Source organism: Tursiops truncatus, chromosome 10 (assembly GCF_011762595.2).
Source record: "Tursiops truncatus isolate mTurTru1 chromosome 10, mTurTru1.mat.Y, whole genome shotgun sequence".
Taxonomy (NCBI): Eukaryota; Metazoa; Chordata; class Mammalia; order Artiodactyla; family Delphinidae; genus Tursiops; species Tursiops truncatus.
In genome coordinates, this window is record NC_047043.1 from 24,242,458 (window position 1) to 24,265,252 (window position 22,795).

At 48.0% G+C, this 22,795-nt stretch overlaps 1 protein-coding gene across 4 annotated transcripts in view; it reads left to right on the top strand.

Annotated features, from left to right (window-relative positions):
- Positions 1-14,890, top strand: part of ELOVL5 (ELOVL fatty acid elongase 5) — a 70,007-nt gene extending 55,117 nt beyond the window's left edge. For 2 of the 4 annotated variants that reach the window (XM_019949774.3, XM_019949775.3), the window contains exons 4-8: positions 5,476-5,553; positions 6,350-6,521; positions 8,264-8,388; positions 10,548-10,682; positions 11,940-13,793. In XM_019949774.3, coding sequence (XP_019805333.1) covers positions 5,476-5,553; positions 6,350-6,521; positions 8,264-8,388; positions 10,548-10,682; positions 11,940-12,071 — 642 coding nt within the window. In that variant the 3' untranslated portion in view covers positions 12,072-13,793. Of the gene's footprint in view, positions 1-5,475; positions 5,554-6,349; positions 6,522-8,263; positions 8,389-10,547; positions 10,683-11,939; positions 13,794-14,663 lie in introns of those variants that run through there. The other 2 variants (XM_073810603.1, XM_073810602.1) reach the window with 2 other exon arrangements.
- Positions 14,891-22,795: the final 7,905 nt, after the last annotated feature.

Consider the following 22,795-nt stretch of genomic DNA (forward strand, 5'->3'; position numbering starts at 1 on the left):
TTAGAAATGATTTTGTTTCCCAAAATACTCTGAAAAAGACATTTAGTACTATTCTGCCTTTCCGCATTGAACAGAGGTTGAAACTCTGGTGAGATTAATACTCATAGGAAAGGCCCAACTATTGCCTAAAACACTTCTCACTCACAGTTCCCTTACCACTGAAACTCCTTGCTCAGAAAGAAGCTTCTCTCAGGGAGAAGCAGCACCTCAGTTACCTGCCTGTCCATTTACCTGGCACTGCCCTGAGGGAATGCCTGCAGTGGGAAGATGGAGAGAAGGATTCAGCCTTCTGACAGACAGCCTTCCCCTCAGCCACACTCCCAGGGGACAGGGAAGGGATGCCTTCCAGTAGAGAGGAAGCTTTGGCTTTGGTCCAGAGCCAGGCCTGACTCCTCTAAACTGACCCTACAGACCTTGGCAACTGAGCCTTACAGCTGGTGTAAAAAGGAACCAGTCTACAAATCCTCAACTAAAGCAGACTCAGTTTGTAAAGCAGGAGTCAGTAGGTAAGCTGGAGGTCTCTCTTTGTTTTTGTTTTTGTTTTTGTTTTTGCGGTACGCGGGCCTCTCACTGCTGTGGCCTCTCCCGTTGTGGAGCACAGGCTCCAGACGTGCAGGCTCAGCGGCCATGGCTCACAGGCCCAGCCGCTCCGCGGCATGTGGGATCTTCCCGGACCGGGGCACGAACCCGCGTCCCCTACATTGGCAGGCGGATTCTCAACCACTGCACCACCAGGGAAGCCCTGGAGGTCTCTCTTTAAATTCCACAGAGGATGCTCTGGTGGGGCTTCTGTATACAGTAGGAGCAGCAGCAGTGCAGACCTAGTCACGAGCCTTCAAGCGCTGGGGCAGAAAGAGCAGACATTTGTGTAGAGTCATAGCAAAGACTTATATATACAGTGCCTGCCTTATGCCAGGTAGTGGGTTCACTCACTGTTCATCACACTGTCACTGTCCCCTTTCTGCAGAGGCAAAGCCCCGGGTGGACCTGGGATTCGAGTCTGTGCTTCAGGCCATTGTGCGTCACTGCCTCAGAACACTGAGCCTCAGCTTGGGTTTTCTCTCCCAGCCAGTCCCATAAAATATAAAATGAGTGTTTCTTGTGGGGTATGTGGAAGCAATTTACCAGAAACCACCTCTCAGGAGGCTGAATAGTGAGACAAAAGGACTGCCAGCGTAAGTGGACAGGGCCCAGGGTTGAGGGAAGAATGCCAGACATACCTGTGTCAGGCTGGGCTGAGGACAAGCTGTTTCTTTGTGCTTTGTTCTGAAGCCTTCTCTAGTGTACAGAGCCTGGCCTTATGACGTAACCAAGAGTATTGCAGTCAGCTGTAACCCAAGGGGTTCCTGGGCCTCAGTGGAAAAAAACACTTTGGGAGACCACAGGTATGAAATTATCTTAATGGGCATCCTTCTGCTCTGGACAGGAAAGATTTGAAATTCAAAACCACATGCTTTGACTTGACCCTGTTCCATAATGGCACTGCCAATATTGGCCAGCTAAACCTTGGAGAAAGAGGTGCTTTTAATTTGGGAGTAGCTGATGGTTCATTTGAAACCAAACATCTGCTGAAGATAAAGATGCAGCGAAAGGTCTGCTTTTCCATAGAATTCTTCATGAATAGAGTATCTCCATTGTGTTCTTACTAAAGACACAAAAACAGACAAAGAAGGTCAGAGGAGCTTGGAAGTGCTGTTAGAGACATTGCATTTGGACCAAGAATCAGGATTCCTAGGTGCTGGTCCCGGCAGTGCCACTGAGAAGCTGTGTGACTTTGGACCAGCCATATCAGTACTCGTCTCTGTTTCCTTAATAAAAAACATGACCTTGTACCGGTTCTAAAAAGTACACACTTGTAGATGCCACAGGAGCAGTCAAGTCTAGGGAGATGTCAACCTCACACGCTTTTGGTGGTGGCGCTTATTTTAGCAAAGTCCCTCGGATCCTGGGATGGTTGAATTTCAGCGTGGATAGTGTCTGTTCCCGTTACCTTTCATTCCATTTCTGCTTAGGGGGAAATAACCACACAGCTCATCAAACCCTCTTCACTAAATCCATTAGCCCCTTTTGGAAATGGGTCACCTTACTGCTCTGACATCTTGGGTTGAGTGAAGTCACGGCGGCTCAGAGGCAGGAGACGGGCTTCAGCTGGAGTGCTCAAGGGAGCAATCATGAAAAACAATAAAATTTTAGCTGACCTTTGAAGGATGAATAAGATTTTGAGAGCTGGAGGTGGGGGTCCATGGGTGCAGAGAGCACTGCAGTTGAAAAGGATAAAGTAATGGTCATTTCTAACAGTTGCTGTGCTTATCCCCTATACCAGGTTGGGTGAGATAAGCATTACACACATCTTGTTAACGTCTCACGGCAGCCTGAACAGGCCAGAGTATTATTTTTATCCTGTTTGAAGAGTGAGGAAAATGAGGCCTGAAGAGCTGCCATCTGTTTTTGTAAATAAAGGAACAGGCATGGTTTGCTGTTTCATAGTATTTTTTGTGCTCCCTCCCTCCCATTGGTGACGTAAAAGAACTGCAAGTTTCTGTTTCTAAGCAAAGGCTTCTGTGAACACAGATTTTACATTCTCTTCTGGTGTTTTTGAAAGTTGTTTCCCCTTTTTTACTGCCAAGGGGCAAAAGCAGATGTGCTTAGAGGGGATGCCCAGAAGTGGTGACGCGTTTGCTTTGAAGTCTTCACACTGTCTCTCCTAGTTGCTCCTGTGACCAGAAACACGGAATCATGCAACAGCCAGCTGGGCTCAAGGGGTGGGACTTCCTACAAGGGGAACAGATTTTGCCCTTGGAGAAGGTATCTCACCTGGGAGAGGCTCACACCTGTGATCTAGGCTTCTTTATCTCCATCCTTTAACCCAGTGGAGTTCCAAAAAGTTCTTTCTCTGTACCCTCCAGCCACAGAAGAAAATTTATCAGCGCCCTCATGGGGTAGAAGGAAGGGCAGCAAAGAACATTGTGCCAAGATGACACCTCTCTTCCCTCAGGTTTCCACCCCAGCGCGGGCACACACACACACACGCGCGCGCGCACACGCACACACACACGCAGCCCACTTTAGACTCAGGCTTTGTGTCTTGCTGGTTGGGACTTCTGGTAGGTCTGCACGCGGTGTGCTTAACTGGCATGACTTTAGGAAGGGGAAGACCAGAAAGATAATATACCTTCCAGTAAATTACCTGTGGGTCTGGTTTTTCAAAGATAGTATAGTGTAGTTTATGTGTGGTCTGTTTTCAAAAAAATCTTAGTAACTGTAGAAAATTAAAACAGAACCTTTGGAAATAATTTAATACAGCCTCATCTGCTTACAGTAAAGAATGACCAAGGTCCAAGGGAATTAGCTGGCATGTCCCAGGTTGCTCACTAGCCCTGGTACTTCTGCTCCCTAATCCTGGGTTCTTTTCATCATAAAATGATGGGCTGGTCTTTGGCCGCAAAAACCGTGTTAGCTCTTACAGGAGTTAGTAGAAGGAAAACCAGATTGAAGCAGGGTGTTGAGTGTGCTGGCTTTTGTCTCTGAGGGTGGAAGTTTAACCGTTTGTCTTCAGACCTTTGTGATCAGCTGATGTTCCCTGAGGGTATCTGTGTGCCGCTGCCCTCCCCCGCAGCCAAACTCTGTTGGAGGACAGTGTAGGGGAAGGTGGTCAGTGCGAGGTTCTAAAGTCCTGTGTCTCGGTTACATCTTTTGTGCAGCGCTGGTAGGTGAACCATTTCTTACGTGAATCAGGTAGCATGAAACCAGTGGTTCCCACTCCTAGTTTCACACTGGAATTGCCTTGCAAGCTTCTGGTTTAATGGTCTGGGGGAAGCCAGGCATTAGCAATTTTTTTTTTTTTTTTTTTTGCGGTACGCGGGCCTCTCACTGTTGTGGCCTCTCCCGTTGCGGAACACAGGCTCCGGACGCTCAGGCTCAGCGGCCATGGCTCACGGGCCCATCTACTCCGCGGCATGTGGGATCCTCCCGGACCAGGGCACGAACCCGTGTCCCCTGCATCGGCAGGTGGACCCTCAACCACTGCGCCACCAGGGAAGCCCCCATTAGCAATTTTTAAAAGCTCCCCCGGTGAGCCTGTCCTACAGCTGGAATGGGAACCACAGCTTAACAGTTCTCAAACATCAGTGGCATCAAAAATCACCTGTGAAACAACCAGTTTTCACACTGCGGAGCTTCACACCCAGAAATTTCTGATTCAGTGGGTCTGGGGTTAGGCCTCAGATTTTATATTTCTAGCTAACTCCTGGGTGATGGTGCTGCTGCATCGGGACCACACTTTATAAACCACAGGATTGGATTCTCTAGGGTTTTGGCTCTGAAGCTCCAGGCAGGGCTCAGGTATTTGCATGTCTTTTGAGTTCCCACATGATGCTGGTGCAGCTGGACTAGGGAACACGTTGAGAACCACACTTGGGGGCCCAGTGGCCGGTTCCTCGTCTTGGCTCCCCAGATGAGCTCAAGCACGACAAGACAGACCACCTGAGGTTTCTCCTCCCATGGCCCCACTTGACCACCAGAGGGAGAGCCACCGGGAACAGTTGAGGATGCCAAGGCTTCAGGAGATGGTGGTGAGCTGCGGTCTCCGTGGAGAAAGGCACATCTCGTGGGTGTCTGGCTGGCTGGAACATAGTGGACACGCACAGGGTGGTCAGATCACACCTTCCTTCTGGACCGTTGGAGGAGGTCCTTAGGTCTCCCCCTAGCCGGGCATCACCCTCATGTGCGGGTGAGGCAGCTGAGGCCCTCGTGGAGAACTGGCGACCCTGCAGCTCTGCACCCCAAGTCCGGGGTCCTCACTGTGCCACCACAGTGCCTACTCTGCCGCAGGTGAGTTCCGAGGCATGGGCACAGTTCCTCAGTTCGCAGAGGTCTCATTCATGGATCCGGAGACGACACAGCAGCGGAAAACAGTGAAGAGGCTCAGGCTGGACTCGGTTGCCCCAGGCTTGCAGCAGGGGGGCTCCAGACCGGCATCAGGATCACCTGGGAACCTGCTAGAAGTAGGAATTCTTGGGCCCCACCCCAGACCTGCCAGACCAGAAACACTCCCCGGCAATCTGCCTTTCACTGTGCCCTTGAGGTGGTTCTGGTCCTACACACTCAGGTTTGAGAAAGCCTGTGGTTTCCCCTGAGGCCGTGGCAGGGCAGGACCCAAGCCCATGATTGGAAAACTTGGGCCTCGGAATTGGCGAGGTGCCTGTGATGGGCCCAGGGGAACTGAGGGTTCTGGAGAGAGGCAGCCTGGCAAAGCAGGGCCTGCCCCTTGTGAAATTGAGTCCCTAGTCATGTAAACCCCCCTTGGTTCACGCTCCCTTGTCATTATGGTTTTTTGCCCGGACCAAACTTGCCTCAGCACAGCCCAAGGTCAGTCTGCACAGATTCTCAAATTAATGAACTTTAATTGAATAGGACTTCTCCTGGTTCTTATTTTGTTGGTGATTAGCTTTTTCCCTTTTTCTTTTTTTTTTCCAGTTAGTGACGGGAGTATGGGAAGGCCAGTACAACTTCTTCTGTCAGGGCACACGCAGTGGAGGAGAAGCAGACATGAAGGTATTGTCTTTTTTTTTTTTTTTAATAACTAAATTGTTCAAAAGACAAGATGGCCGTCCAGGTAATCCCTGTGGACATTTTTTAAAGAACTTTAAAAGCAGTATGTGCACATGGTATGAGAACTTAAGCAGCATGAAAAGTATAGAATGGAAACTAAAATCTCCCTCTCTGCAAAAAGTAAGTCCTGTTAACAGCTTCCAGGGAAAAAATGTGCATGCATTTATCAGTATTTGTGCTCTGTTTATATAAACGGGATCGGAAGGATGTCTTAAGTGTTTTAATCATTCCTCTAAGTGGCCTCTGAGTGTGGTCTGCCGGTTCCAGCTTCCACTCTGGCGTGTTTTTTGGGTTTTGTTTTTAACAAAACGCTGCAGTCTACCCTCAGCGTGGCAGTCATTTCCTTAGAGACCCCGTGTGGCACGTTTAATTGGGCAGAACCTGGCACTGGATACCCTGATTCCTTTCTTCCTCTGCCTCGTGTCTGTCACCTGCCCCACGCCAGCCCCTGAAAGCAGAAGTGCCTTTCATGTGGTTTTCTTCCTCCGATGGCTCTGTAGGCTCCTTCCAGAGGGAACAGGAGGCCGGCGGGGATCTGTTAGAGACTTGAAAAGGGTTGGTGGACCTTTGAGAGCTTTCCCTGCCTCCACTCCCCCCAGCCCCCCACCCAGCCCCTGGTGTTCTGGCTAAAGGCACTGCAGAGTGACGCTTTGGCAGGGCCAGTCGGGGGGAGCGGGGGCGGTGGGATCCTGGGGTTGAGCGCAGAACCCGGAAGATGCTGACGGCCCCTTCCTCCTAGATCATCCGCGTGCTCTGGTGGTACTACTTCTCCAAGCTCATTGAGTTCATGGACACCTTCTTCTTCATCCTGCGCAAGAACTACCACCAGGTCACGGTCCTGCATGTGTACCACCACGCCTCCATGCTCAACATCTGGTGGTTCGTGATGAACTGGGTCCCCTGTGGCCACTGTGAGTCGGGCATCTTTGGGGACAGGTGTGAGCGGAAAGGCTGAGTTGAAACTAAGGCTTTGAGAAAAGGTGTTGTTTCTGTAGATATCTAGGTCAAGCCTTTGAACGTGGTGTCCAGGTTGCCTTTAACGATAGTCTGCGTGGCCTGTGCACTCAGCAAGCTGACAGAACCTTTTTCTAGTTCGGTGCACATCCTGTGCTGATTTGGCAAGATGAGGGAAAGACCAGATTCCCAGCCTGGGGCACATGAAGAAATCAGGACAGAGTTCTCTATTCCAGATTGTCCCTGATCCTTGTTCCCCTATAATTTGGAAGACGTTTGACTGACAGGGACAGACCAGGAAGATGGAATCACACCATGGAGTGGGCACCGGAGAACAAGCTTTAGCTGTAGTACCTCAGGGAGTCTGCACATACTCTGCTATAGTGACCCTCGCCTTCCTGAAGCGTGTTTAGCTGAGCAGCTTCTGTGACAAGCACCAACGTTTGAAGTAAACTCTCTAAGAAGGATGTGGACCGCTTGTAGTCTGAAGTGTCCTGTAATTTCCAGAGATTTAAGTTGTCCCCGTCAGTGTCAGCCCAGGAGTTCTAACATGTCCCAGTCAAAATTTCTGTCATCCATCACCAACAGATTTTGACCAGGACCCCTTGAGTCTATTCACAATATGTTTTTCCCCAGGATTAGCACCACCCTTGATTAACTTGGCCCACCAGGATTCACATAGAGGATTTTAGAACCAGAAGGGACTTTCCAAGTACAGCTCCTTCCAGTTTGGGAGAACCCTGAGACCAAAGAAGGGTTGGTAGAGCTCACGCCTCATGGCCGTGGGTTACCTGACTTAACTTTCTAATAGAAACGGCACCTCCCCACATTAGAAGAGGACTTTAAATGTCAAAGATCCCACAGGATGACAGATGATCACCAGCCCCACCTGGCCGATGAGAAACAACTAGAGAATGGGCGTGACTTGTCCAAGGTCACGTGGCCAGTTCCTGTCATAGCCCAGCCTGGTGTGTCTGACGGCACAACCCAGCCTGGTGTGTCTGACGGCACAACCCAGCCTGGTGTGTCTGACCGCACAAGGGGGAAAACTGGTAGCTTTGCTTGATTGCTCACTGTGGGGGCAGAGGGCGGAGAGTCTGAAAAAAGACCTGCTGGTTCTACTGGAAATTACAAATTAAGACATAAATAATGGGTCTCTCATCTCTAAGGAACGAGGCTCTGGACTCTATTATTGATAAGAATATATGGCCTCCGCACTGCGGTCCTGGGGAATAACTAGGAGGTGCTTTCAGAGACCTCTCCAGACGTCAGCAAATGTGTAGAGGCGGCCAGCTTTGAATGTGCCGCCCACTGGCTGCCCTCCCCCCCAACATCTGCAACGCAGCAGTCACAGGCACTTGGGCAGCTGCCTCTGGGAGCCACTGGGGGCCTGGCAGCAAAACCTTTAGGTGCCAGAGTGGGGCGGGTGGTCTCCTGACTCCTGTGCTGGATGCCCACCGGGTAGCTGCGCAACAGACCCTGGGCTTAAAGCATCATGACGACTGCCTTCCCTGGGTGGAAATTGAACTCCGATTGCATGCCCGTGCAGTGCCAGATTGCTGCCGCCGTGTCTGCTAGCCCCTGTTCAAAAACACTTTGTGTTTTTTTTTGATTTAAAAGGAATCTTGGATTTTATTTGTGACCTGTTACATATAAAACATGGAGGCATCCTCCTCCCCAATTCCCTCTGTTCCTGCAGCTTATTTTGGTGCCACACTTAACAGCTTCATCCACGTCCTCATGTACTCGTACTACGGTCTGTCGTCCGTCCCTTCCATGAGGCCGTACCTCTGGTGGAAGAAGTACATCACGCAGGGGCAGCTGGTGAGTGACGTGGCCTCTTTCCCCCAGGACTTGCCACCTGGGGAACGCCAAGCTCTTCCTGGGGCGCTCTTGCTGCCCTCCTGGCTTCCTTGTTGTTTACGAGCACCTAAGATGTGGCTTTCCCATCCTCTCTCTCTCGGTCCAGTTAAACTCCTTGAAGTGGGCAGAGCAGGGCATCGTGTTCATTTCAGTCGATGGAGAGACCGTGCCTGTGAGGGTGCAGCTAGTTGGATTGCGGAGCAAGGATTAAGTCGAACTCTCTGACTTCCAGTTCAGCCATTTGTTCTGAGTTTGTGCACAGAGCATGTGTGTGTGCACATGTTTTCTAATCAGAACCCAAATCCAAGGTGAAACCTGTGTATGTGTTTCCAGGATTTGCTGGGAGGAGCGTGAGCCCAGGGCGCTAGCTTATTAGGCAGCAAGGATGCAGGTGCCGGGCGACCTCTCAGCCTGTGTGGTGGTGAGGGTGGCACTGCTGTGCCTCAGGTGGCGGCCCCCTTCCTGGGCCCACGTGCCAGGGCCACCCAGCAGCTGTTCGCACTTGGTGGTTATTTCCCACCGTCCTTCTTAAAGCTTTCCTCAGCTGTCAGTATGTTATACACCCTATTCCTCTCCCTTCCTGATTTCTTTCATAAACTAATTATTAACACTATTACTACTCACATTAAAATCCTGACATTTGTTGAGTTTACTACGTGCCAGGCTCTCACGTCAAGTAAGCAGTTTTACATGGATTGTCCCAGTAGCCTGATTTCGTGTTATTACCCCTGTTTTATAGACGAGGACATGGGAGCAATAGGCCAGAGCTAGCTAACCTGTCAACATTAGGTATTAAACTCTTGGCCCTGGCCTTGCCTTATTGGTACATTTTTTTCTAAGGAAACCAAGCTGATTCAGATCCCTCCAAGCCAACTGCAATTTTTCAATATTGAAAGATAACTTTCTGGGGAAAAAAAAATCCGAGGAGACCTTCTGAGCTGCTTATGTGTTTGGCGTTTCGTTATCATCTTTGCCAGCGGCTGGACAGGCCTTGTTAATTTTCTCCTTACCCACCTGTGAGGAAGGATAATTGTTCTTCAGCCTCCCTGTTACACTTGAGAAGCGACGCAGAGATCGATTTGCTCCACGCGGCGTGGCTCTGCAGAAGCAGAATTTAGAGCAGCCTGGAGAGGCGGTTTCCCATTAGGCTCTGCCCTTTGAGGTGGAAGATTGCACCCAGTTCGCCTAGATTTATTCTGCACACCACTTACAGTTTCTTCTCAGTCTAGAATACTTAACCTTAAAAAAGGAAACAAACAACAGCAAAAAACAGTTCCCTACATGGAAGCACTGAAAGGTGGGCCCGAAATCCAGTGGGCAGAGCCCTGCCCTCCGCTGTTAACTCCTTAAAGGAAGCAGCAGCCACGCCTTATCTTAGCCCCTTCTCCCCATTTCCCTCGGCCCTTCCCCTGCTTCTCAAGATTGACTTGTCAGAAATAATCTAGGGAATTAGCATTATATGCCAGTCAGAGTATCAGTCTGTCTGCCAGCCTCAGCCTTCACCAAACCAGAAGGTCCACGGATAAGGATGGGGAAAGTGTCCCGTGGGATTGCATGTCCTGCGGTGAGGTCCCTGGTCCCTCTAAACATACACCCCACGCCCATCCTTCCTTTACAAAGAAAACAAAAAACAAAACTCTTGCATCTCCTATACTGTATTCCTGAACTGTGTGTGTGGTGTGTGTGTGTGTGTGTGTGTGAGGTTTTTTAAACGCGTTTTCCATTTTTTCCTCCAGCTTCATTGGGATGTAATTCACATATAGTATTGTGTACGTTTAGGGTGTACAGCGTGATGACTTGATATATGTATCTGTTGTGAAACCTACCCTCAGCAACTGCCGAATGTACAACGCAGTGTTGCCGGCTGTTCCCCAAGGTTTAGAGAAGATGGTTTCAGTAGTTGGAAGGGGAGGAGTGTATACGTAGGACCCATTCAGATGTATAACGAGTTTGGGTACGTTTAGCATAGGCACCGTGTTTTTGGAATGACCTCTGTACCTACAGAAAGGTTAATAAGCGTTCCTTCCCAATCTTGGGGGTGCGGGGTAGAGCGCCCATCTGGCGGATGCCTTGGCCCTGGGCCGTGGCCGCGTGCTCAGCTGTGTCTCCTCCCCCACCAGGTACAGTTTGTGCTGACCATCCTCCAGACCAGCTGCGGGGTCATCTGGCCGTGCGCCTTCCCTCTTGGTTGGTTGTATTTCCAGATTGGATACATGATTTCTCTGATTGCCCTCTTCACAAACTTCTATATTCAGGTAAATCTCACTCTTCTGTGGCGGTTGAGATTTGGGGTCCTTGCAGCCAAGGCCCTCATTCGTTCCCTATGGGGAGCCCCTGCCTTGGTGGGGCTGGGGTGGGGGTCGCTGCCAATGGAGGAGGAGGTACTGAAGTCTGTCCAGGCCTCTGGAGTTCCAGGTCTTCGATGAGGGAGGCTCGGGGTCCCTGTGGGAAAGCAGAGCTGTCCAGCAGGCCCCGTACCGCCTCCCTCGTGGCCACTGCAGACCCGCCATAGGTGAGTCTCAACGCCATGTCCCTCAGCCCCACTGCCCTAGACTTTGGGGCTTAACTAAATGTCTGAAGAAATTTCCATCACAGACCCCAGTTATAAACAGAAATCAGCCTTTCGTCCTGGTTTTCTTACACTTTCTCTCCCCGCTGCTCAGGTTTGGGGGTGTGGGTCGTTCCCAAGTGCATGATGTGATGTAGGTTTTTGCTCGTGGAAGGGTCTGTTTAGGGCAGGTTACCTACAGGGGAGCCTGACCTTTTGCAGCCACAGGTGACTCCCCTGTGTCCCGTCACCCCTGGGGCTCGTGTGTTCGTGCTCCACGGGCAGGGCCTGGTTCTGGGCAGGCATATAGGGGGTGGTCAGGAGCAAGGACAGAGGGAGTAAAGCCGGGTCACATTGAGCATCCCTCCCCCCGGGGCGGGGAGGGGCAGAGCGGCATGTTTGACCCTCCCTGCACCCCATGCAGGCAGACACCTTTCCCCAGACACACCTGGGGTGGCGGCTTTGAGTTGCATTCACATCTTGCTGGGCTGGTGGTTCATGCTACACTTCGGGGCAGTCACCAGGTATGAGGGAGGTCAAAGGATAGGGCCCGACGAAGCTGAAGCCACAGCTGTTTTGACTGCCCTCGTGGCAGAGCACTCTGTATGTAAAGGGCCGAAATAGTTGCTGAAGTCATGAGGCAGCTTTGAAGGCAGAGGATGTGAGTGACAGAAGGTACCGCAGTGGGAGCGTGGAAGGGCAGAGCTGAGTGAAGTGTAAATTGTGTTTTCTGTCTAACTCTCAGATAACATTGATACAGTGAGCCTGTGACTCACTGAACTTACCCAGGCTGAGCCTCAAAGAAATGGAAGAGTGATTGAAACCAGTGGCAAAAAAACATTTTCCTGGTCGCTTGACCACAGACGTTGCTTCTTGATATGATAGCACTGGTCCCCAAAGGCTCTAACGTTAGGGATGCAGCTGGGCCCCCGCCGTGGTTGCCATCTGCCCTTATGCCTTGCAGACCTACAACAAGAAGGGGGCCTCCCGGAGGAGAGAACACCAGAACGGCTCCGTGACGGCCGTGAACGGCCACACCAGCAGCTTTTCTTCTCTGGAACACAGTGTGAAGCCGAGGAAGCAGCGTAAGGACTGAGGCCCAAGGGTTGACAGCCTCTGAACCCCGTCGTCTGATTGTAAGCACAAATGAATTGTGCCCAATGCTCGTTAACAGCTGCTGTAACTAGTCGGCCTACCATAGTGTGACTCACGTAGGACCTCTTCCATCAGTTCCAAACCCCTAGGAAATGTAGACAGATTACCCAAGTAGGCATAAGATTTTTAACATTTCTGGGCTCTCACCGACCCCTGCGCTAGACTGTGGAGGGCGTGTTGTTGTAGTACACGACACTGCTGTTGCCTTATTAGTTATAACATGATAGGTGCTGAATTGTGATTCACAATTTAATAACACTGTAATCCACACTTTTTTTTTTAACTGTAGACCATGCATGTGATTGTAAATTTGTATAATAATGGTGTTACAGTAGAGAAACACACATGCCTTAAAAGTTAAAAAACAGGGCCCAAAGCGTATTCGTTTAAATTAGGGTATGTTTCAAGTTTTTATTCATTTCTAATAGCTCTGTTCAGAAAAGTCAAAGACCATGACTTATGAAACTATCGTGTGACACGTAGTTTCAAGTGACTTGTACATGTGAAATCGGCACCTTCAGTTTTGTAATATCGGCTTTAAATCAGGCAGGTTCAAATCTAGTGGAACAGTCAGTTTAACTTTTTAACAGATCTTATTTTTTTATTTTGAGTGCCACTATTAATAATGTAAAAAGGGAGGGGGGTTCTAAAGCAGTCTTGATGAAACTTAAAATATATATTCTTTGTCTTCAGGATTTTAGGAAGTGTGTAGGATGAGTAGGCCGTTTTAAATTTCAGAATTGCTTCAGTGTTTTTATACAGGAAACAAAGCCCATTTTGCTTTCCACTTGTGAGAGAAGATTTATACTTTTCAAGAGAGATGATTAAATGTTTACCATTTGACAGAGTCCCAGAGATGAGCAGTGGGGAACTGGTTGCCAGGGTCCAAATTTGGGTTGATTTCTGTACTATTTGTTTTGACACAAACTTCCTTTGAAAATGTGCCTAGCTTACCAAAATGAATTAAAGGTGGGGAAAGGACCTTAGAAAAATTTAAGGTAAAATTAAACAGATAGCTGCCGCATGAGAGAACTGGGGGATTGGATAGAGATGGTTTGTTTAATGTAAATCTAATAGCACCTGTAATTTTTTTATCCTGCTTCAAATCTAAAGATTTGTTTAGAAATACTTGTTTAAAAATAAGACTGCTTATCATAAAATCATGTCTCATACCCTAGAGGCAGTGGTCAAACAGATAAGGACTGTTGTGTGTGTCATCTTAAAAGTGTTGGAATTTAGCCTCGGAATAACCTTCTCCATCTGGAGGAAAAAAACATTCACTGAACCACTCGTGACACATCTGAGAAGGTCATTGACAATGTGTGAACGAATTGTTGGTTTGATATTTATGTAAATATCAGTTTATCATGCTTTAATTTTGCACATTCGTATTATAGGGAGCCAGTTGGTTCTCTTACTTAGTCTTGTGGGATTTCTGTTTGGAAGGAGTCACAGCATCTGTTTACATTTACCTTATCAGATCTAGAATGTGTATATTTGTAAATGTATGTCTTCCTAGGTCCTAGTTTGCAAATGTCTACATATTTCAATACAGAACGTATAACATTCAATAGTGTGCTGTCAAAGTGTGCTTTAGCTCATCTGGATATACCCACAATGTTAAATAATGTCTAAACATTAATCATTAAAATGTTTTTGATTACCTGTGCTTAGTTTTACATTGTTTATGCGCTGCTAATTCTGAATGACTGGAGAAAAATCCGCTTTCTTCACCATCTAGGAACTCACCCCAATAGATATAAATAATTCAGTTTGGAAGGTTATGTTGTGGCTCAGCTCACAGGAGGAGGGATCGATCCCCACATCGTAAGACATGGTGGTGGCTGAACCCCAATTTCCTTCCTCTAAGCCTTTCCGAGTTTCCCCACTAAAGGCCTCAGCTCGAAGTCCACTCCTTTTTCCTTCCTCCCTCCCTGCCCCAGGCTATTAGAGTTACTTTCCTAGATCTAGACCAGAGGTCTGCACATTCTTTCTGTAGAGAGCCAGATAGTACATGCTTTAGGCTTTGCAGTCCACCCTGTCTCTGTCCACACTGTTCAGCTGCCTTTCGTAGAGAGCTCCAAAGCAGTCACAGGTCATATGTAAGTGGGTGGGCGTGGCTGTGTTCCAGTAAAACTTTATTTGCAAAACTGAAGGCCTGTGGCCATAGTTCCCTGACCCCTACTCTAGAGTAATGAGGGCCCACCTGTGTCACATTCTTTGCCAAAGACCATTTCACGTCCCAGGCCCTGCCCCCCCGAGGCCTCCCCCATTCTGACTTACCAGGTCCGTCCACATCCACGATGGAAATGAGGACACGGACAGCCCCTCTTCCTTCCCTCCACTTCATACCACAGAGTCCCCAGTGCAGGCATGACCCTGGCTTTGAGTGTGTTCTGGTTTGTCAATATCGCCTTAAAAATATCATCAGAAACTGAATTTAGTATTAGGGATATCACCTGAAAAATGCAGAGGACTTTGGGGTTTGGTGGTGAAGATTATTTATATCCTTGTCCTTCCCCTCTGGGTCCAGAACGAATTGAAAAGACGTCAAAAAACCAGACTGGTGGAAATCGGAATAGCTCATCTGTCACTGAGAAGACTGGTTGGTGATACGAAGACCACGGTAGGGCTCTGAGAATACCCTGGTTGCCGACCCTGTTGACGTACCACGGTCGGCACTGGCACACCAGTGGTTTGTGGCTGCCCCCGGTCTGTTGGTCTGGTGATGAACTGATTATTAAAATATTTTGAATATCAGTCCTGGAATTTACCCACCTTCGACTGCAAGCTCCCTTGCCGTGTCAGGGTCTGCCCTGATGACCTTACCTGCTCGGTAGTATGTCCCAATCCTGGCAACCAAAAAGACGCCCTCCTCCCCTCAGAGCAATGAGTGGGTAAGAGGGCTGAGCGAGGCCAGACGTGTTCCCACCCTTTGCTCTCTCCTGTACGGAAGTGGAAGGGCAAGTTCACACACCCGGTGGAAAAGGGAGGCTTCCCACTTGCCCTCTTGAGCAGCCTTGCCATTTATAGGAAAGGCAGTGGAGCTAATGTGGGAAGCGCAGCTTGGGGGCCACGCTGCCTGGTTGGAATCCTATCTCTGTGATCTTTAGGCACGTTGCTTTAACTTCGCCTCAGCGTTCCCACCTGTCAACTTGGAATAATGTTCGGACCTACATTACGGGGTCATTATGAGGGTTAAATAGATTAATGTATACGAAGCTCTTGGAACCACATCCAGCGCAGAGTGAACTCGGTGTTAGCTGCCACCTCAGTCCGCCTAGCTGGTCTCTTTAAAGGAGCAGCTGTTGTTTTACTGTTACTTCCTTGATTAGTTGCTCTAACAATCCTGTCAAAAAGGAGAGGAAGTTACTTGGGTTAAATCAAGAGTTGAAAAGAAGGGGCTTCCCTGGTGGCGCAGTGGTTAAGAATCCGCCTGCCAATGCAGGGGACACAGGTCCAGGCCCTGGTCTGGGAAGATCCCACATGCCGCGGAGCAGCTAAGCCCGTGCACCACAACTACAGAGCCTGCGCTCTAAAGCCCGCGAGCCACAACTACTGAGCCCACGTGCCACAACTACTGAAGCCCGCGCGCGCCTAGAGCCCGTGCTCTGCAACAAGAGAAGCCACCGCAATGAGAAGCCCCCGCTCGCTGCTACTAGAGAAAGCCCTCACGCAGCAACGAAGACCCAACGCAGCCTAAATAAATGAACGCATGAGTTGAAAAGAAACCAGCAATTGTTGGGAGTCAAAACGTGTATGACTATGTTATTCCAGATTTTGTCAGAGTTTCAGAATTTCTGGAATCTGCTTTATTTCCTCTCGGGAAAACAGGACAGGTTCATCAGTCTCTGGTCTGGTGCATTATTCCTCCAGATCCCTGACAGCAGTTCTGCGATTGCATCCGCAGACACAGCGTATTTCATGTGAACTGATTTTAAACAGGTGTCTCCCACTATCCCCACGTCAGTCGGAGATTTCAATACTAAGCAGCTTCTCCTCTTCAGTATTAACTTGGAGAATATTGTCTTCGGTGGAGAAGGAAGATGGCAGCAGAATAGTGGTTGCCTTAGTTTGCGTTCTGCTTCCACAGCATTGCGTCACCAGCCACTAAGTCTCATTCCAGACATAGATTTAAGACTCATCTTTGTCGCCCTTGACATTTTTATAAGCTTCATTTTATCTCCTTTCCAACATATTTATGGCACTCACCCAAAGCGAGAAAGTTCCCAGGCTGACGTTTGCTATAGTTTGCACCCAGCTTGTGGAAGACAGCTTGGGCTCCGGGGCAGAAGTTGTAGGAACAGGCAGAGTAGGACCCAGTAACTGGTGATGTAGTGGTGGCAGAGAGCCCATCATGGTGGTCAGCGGCTGTCCCCTTTCTCAGATCATTCAGACTCTCCTCAAGCGTGCTCACCATCCCCTGTGTTGCCCGTGTATGTTTTTTGTGTTGACCACCTGGTTCACTGAGCGCCTGGTGCAGAGGACTGAGTTAGGTGTATTGGGCAAACAGGGACCCATGAGAAAAGACTTCAGTCCCCAAAGGAGCCTTTGTTAGACTGGGATCAAACATACACACAGATGACTCCCACACAGGGTGGTTTGTGGTGAGAGCATGAGATTGACGCAAATCATAAGAGTCCAGGGAGAGAGGATTCTTCTAGCAAGGTGATGAAGGAGAGTTCCTGCAATCTGAGCCTTCAAAGATGACTTGGATTTCTATAGGTGGTGGCTGAAGGTTGCCGGGGAGACAGCATTCCAAGTTCAGAAAACATGCAACAAACGAGTAGAAGGCTGGGACAGTGAGACACAGCACTTTCACTGAACTATTGGATGTGTGGGAGAAACTGCTTATTTTTAAATTAAGAGGTAAAGTGGAAAGTCCTTCCTCCCTCCCTCCCTCCCTCCCTCCCTGCTCCCTCCCTTCCTTCCTTCCTAGTAATTAGCCTTGAAAGAATCATCTGTAGCTATGCCTCCTGCCCAGATGACCTCCTCCTCTTCTCCAAGGGTGACTGCAACAAGAATTGGCACTCGTGTCTTAGTTATAAACTGATGGGAGTCATTTATCAGATGGGGCAGACTCAAAGGGGCCTCAGCCCTTCTGAAAATTCCTCGGAACCAAACTTGGGGCACCCAAGGGTATGGATCGTGGGTAGGATTCCATGTTAGCGTGTAAACAAAAAATTCTTAAGTGACTATATCAATACATATTACTACCGGCATTCTTTATTCAGATAATGGGTATAGATGTGGATTTCCCTTGATGGTTGAATTTCACAATGTTTCAACCAAGCTAGCACTTTTTAGCAAGTTGTGTGCCTTCCCCTTGACAACCTTCCCAGTGAAACAGCTGCCTGTTTGTAGCAAACCATCACCACCAGGCTCCAGCAGCCTCGTGTCTCCTGTGTCCCCTCGTGAAGTGCCGAGGTGGTCTGTCCTTTGTAAGGCCACGTGACTTGGGGTGACCAAACCCCGCCTGCCTGCTCACCCTGCAGTGCCGCTCACGCAGAGCCAGCACCCCTGGTAAAACGTATTTTAAGACCAAGGCCCAAAGTCGGGCCATGCCCACACAAGGGAGCAGAGGGGATCCGAGTCTAGCTTTCCTCGGGACTCCAGAAGAGGAAAGTCGTGACCCCAAGCTAGGTCCTGAATCCCATCCTTATTTTAAAACTGGGTGTGATGGGGTACGGGCACAGTGTCTTAGGCCACAAGCAGTGCCCCTGTCTGCTGGAAGTGGTCCAGCATCTAGTACATGTTAGAATACAGGCTTTGCTGTTGGCTGTGGGACCGCAAACAAGTCACCTCACTTTCCGGAACCTCAGTTTCCTCAACTGTGAAGAGCGCTGTGGGTGTGTGGCAGATGGCTGAGGTTAAAGGCAGAGATGAGATTCAGAGTGTTTGGCACAGGGCTTTACAGTAACAGCCACCATTTATTATCAAGGATGAAAGACCATATAGGTAAGGAAACGAGGAAATGTTGCACATTCATCAGTTTTTCATCAGATTTTAAATTCTGTTGCTCAACACAAATTATTTCCACTAGATTATCCTTGGTTGAAGCTCAGTTAATACTAGCTTTTGGTAAGGGAACTCAAATTTCTTTTTTCGATTTTTTTATACAATTTTTAAAAGTAACTTTCCATTTACAGTTTTTACAGAATACTGGCTATATTCCCCATGTTGTAGCTTGTTTTATACCTAATAGTTTGTACCTCTTAGTCCCCCTACTCCTATATTGCCCCCCCCCCCACTGAGAACCACTAGTTCTCTGTATCTGTGAATCTGCTTCTTTTTTCGTTATATTCACTAGTTGATTGTATTTTTTCCACTTTTTAAATCAAAGTATAGTTGATGTACTGTATTTTTTAATCAGATTTCAAAAGAAGTAAATTGGATGTCTTAAATTTAGTTGTCTCACCAAATGATTTTAAGTAGGAGAATTTGTCTAATCATAAGTGGTCACTCAAAAACAAAAATTATCCTTTATAGCACTAACTGTATCTAATTCTGGTAGGACACATCATAAGTCTCTGGGTCTCATCTATAAATGAGAGGGTTGTAGGAGTGTTCTAGGCCCTTCCATGGAACATTCTGTGATTCCAAAACAGAACTCAGACAGAGCCCCTTGCCTCTCCAGGACACTGACATGCTTCCTACGCATCTCTAAGGCGAGATTTTGAACGCACAGTGTACAATGCAGAGAATCCTGCACACAGTCAACCTCTCCGGCTCTGTGGGACCCTGGGCTGCTTGGAAAATACAGCCCTGAAGAGGAATAGTCAGTGTGAAATTCAGACCTTCTTGTCTGGATTTAATATAGCATAATTTTATTTGGCCTGTTTTAGATTCATCCCTAATGTTTGGGGAGTATATTTGAGAAAGAACTTTATGTTTTTTACAGTATATTTTAAATGTATCTCAATACAGAAAAGAATGGGTGGGAGGTGATTGAAATAAGGCCCTTTATGAAAGGAGGTCAAGGGATTCAAGAACCTCTCAAGTGTCCACACTGGCCCAAGATCCAAGCGCACATGGCCTGTGTCCCAGGACCTGTAGTGGGATTTGTGATGAAGCTTCTGAAGAAGCAGAGGCAGGAAAAGAGGGAAGTACCACGTTCAGATAAAAGGAAGAAGACAGGAACACTGATGGAATAAAAGCACCAGAGAAGGAGCGCTGTTCTAGAGGCTTCTCTTCTCCTTTCTATTTTGTTGGAGTCTAGTTGATCTACAGTGTTTTGTTAGTTTCTGCTGTACAGCAAAGTGACTCAGTTATACAATTATATACACTTTTAAAGTATTCTTTTCCGTTATGGTTTAGAATAGGCTATTGAATTATAGCTCTCTGTGCTATACAGCAGGCTGTTGTTTATCCATCCTCTATATAATAGCTTACATCTGGCAGCAACTTCTCTTATGATCTGAGCTGAACAGCTGCGGTGCCCTCACCAGCCTTACAAATCGCTAAAGGGACTCAGCTTGGTTCAGGTGTTCCAGAAGGGAGTCAGGTGTGGAGCAGTGCCGTGGTCTGCACGTTTGTGTCCCTGTTAAGTTCATCTGTTGATACGTAATGCCCAAGGCGATGGGATTTGGAGGTGGGGCCTTTGGGAGGTGATGAGGTCATGAGGGTGAAGCCCTTGTGATTGAGATTAGCGCCTTTAATAAAGGAAAGAGGCCCCAGAGAGCTAGCCAGTCCCTTCTGCCAGGTGAGTTTATAGGGCGAAGATGACCGTCTGTGAGGAAGCCGGGACTCACCAGTCACCGAATCTGCACCTTGATTTTGGACCTGCCAGCTTCCAGAACTGTGAGCAATAAATGTTCGTTGTTTATAAGCCTCCTGGTCTGTGGTGTTCTATCACAGTCGCCCCAACCGACTGAGACGTGTGCCTTGTACCGAGCGACCACTGAGCGCGAGACACAGGTGCTTTCCTCCCCGCGTCAGGTATTAGCGTCTATCGTCTCCCCACGTTACAGATGAGGAAGCTGAGACCCAGAGAGCATGCGAGACCTGCCCAGGTGAGTGTGACACCAGAGTTCAAATGGGCCCACCTGTTCCAATCTGATGAGCTCACCCTGCAGGGAGCCGCCCAGAAGGCAGCCCCTCAGACCAGCTCCTAAAGCACAGGATTACAGCTCCATTATTCCCATGCTGGCTGCTTCCCTTCCAACCAGGGTGATAACATCAGTGTGATTTTAAATTATTTGGAAAGTACACATTATCTAATGAGGGGTTTCAGTTAATGGATTAGAGCTGCTGGGAGAATTGTACAGAGATCCCCAAATATTAAACCATCTGATTTAATGCTTTGTCATATTTAAAGGACTTTTACACTTATGTACTATCTCTTCCTTCTGTGATGCCACTGAGTAAAAGAAACTGCCAAGTCGTAAAAGGTAACGCCAAATCATATCTGTAAATTTAATAAAAATTCTTGTCAGGGGACTTCCCTGGTAGTCCAGTGGTTAAGACTCCACCCTTCCAATGCAGGAGGTGCAGGTATGATCCCTGGTCAGGGAACTAAGATCCCACGTGCCGTGTGACGCAGCCAAAAAAAAAAAAATTGGTCAGAAAAATAATCCCATTTTGCATTCATTATTCTGTTTTTAAAGAACTGACAGTAGCATATATTTACTTAGGTATCGATATAGCACTTATTGCATCTGCATTACAATAAAACTTTTGAGTCAGTTTCTCTCAGACACTGAAGACAGTTCCAAATTGCTTTGGTCACTGGTAAGTATCTGGCGTCTCAGAAACTTACTGTTTCCCCCAACTCCTGCTGAGGTTCCTGCTCTGTTCTGGGCATTTTGCCAGTTGCTGGGGAAACAGCAATGAAAAGATAACCTCATCCTGGAAGAAAGACAAGAACAAGCAAACCAAATAATTACAAATTATGATAACTGTTCTGAAGGACATAAGCAGGACACTGACATTGAGAATAATCTCAGGCACTGTTATACTTGAGATGGTTTTGAGGCATATGGAAGGATATCTGAGTGTCTGTGTATGTGTTTAAATTGGTACTTATTTTCTTGAGCTGAATATCATTGGAAGTTTCCCACCTTCTCTAGGAAGCTGTCAGGAAGGTCTTGATAGACCTGTCTGTTCTCCACCTGAACGGTGGCCCTTCACCAAGCACGAGTGAGCCCCATGCTGGGCTCTGACAGTTCTGTGAGTATCTGGGATTCCTGCTGCTCTCCACGTGACGGGCAGGCTTGTACACTGATATCTTGTCATTTCAGCCCTGCACCATAGGGTGATCTCTTTGAAGATTTTTTTAAGCAACAATTAAGGATTCAAATATAAGCAAAATCCAACTGTGAACGGTAGTACCAGTGTCATCCGAGGACACAATGGGTCAACCACTGCTTTTCATGCCTGGCAGTGGCGCATCCTGCCTAGCAGTTGCCAGGGTCCTTTAATGAGAAGAATAAGGCAGATCTCCATTTCAGAAAGACTAAAGCTGTGTGGGTGGGTGGGTGGTGGAGGCTGTGTGTTATAATCTCACTCCATTCTGGAAGATGCCAGTATGGATTATAAACGGCCCATTCGATTCTAAGACACTTGAGGGCAGGAACTGTCTCTTATTTGTGTCTAATCCCTAGTGTGTGCCCAGCACAGAACCAGACACAGCAGATGTTCAGTAAATGTTTTGACGAATGAATGGAGTAATCAGGAAGGGCTGGACAACACGATGTGCAGTAAGAAAAACAGGCTTTCCAGCCAATTAGATCCAAGTTTAAATCTCACCATGTGTCATGGACTGAATGTTTGTGCACCCCCAAAATTCATATATTGAAACCCTACCCCTCAGTGTGATGGTATTAGGAGATGGGCTTTGGGAGGTGATTAGGATTAGATGAGGTCATGAGGGTGGAGTCCTCGTGAATGGGATTAGCACCCTTCTAAGAGTGGCAGGAGAGCTTGCTTCTCTCTCTCCATCATATGAGGATGCAAGAAGTCGGCAGTCTGCAGCCCGAAGGAGGGTCTCACCAGAACCTGACCATGCTGGCATCTAATCTCAGACTTCCAGCTTCCAGAACTGTGAGAAATACATTTGTTTATAAGCCACCTAGTCTATGGTACTGTTATGGCAGCCTGAACTAAGACACAATGTGACCTTGTCAAATTACCCAACCTCCTATAACTCAGTGTGGCTGTCCAGGATTGGAGAAGACACACATAGATCACAGGGTCCGCAGGGGGGACTCTGATACAAATGAACTTCTTTACAAAACAGAAACAGACTCATAGACCTAGAAAACAAACTTATGGTTACCAGGGGGAAAGGGGGTAGGGGAAAGATAAATTAGGAGTTTGGGATTAGCAGATACACACTACTATATATAAAGGAGAAAACCCACAAGGACCTACTGTACAGCACAGGGAACTACATTCAGTACCTTGTAATAACCTATCATGGAAAAGAATCTGAAAAAGAATAGATACATACATGTATAACTGGATCACTTTGCTGTACACCAGAAACCAACACAACATTGTAAATCAACTATACCTTAATTGAAAACAAAAAATCCCTAAATGTTCCCAGCTTGTTGGGACCCAAGGTGGGAACCCCTGCGTTCAGGGACTCGAGAGTCAGCTGTGAATTGGCATTTAGAATAGCGCATAGAAGAGCTGACCCAAGGTCCCCTCGGGGTCACCAGC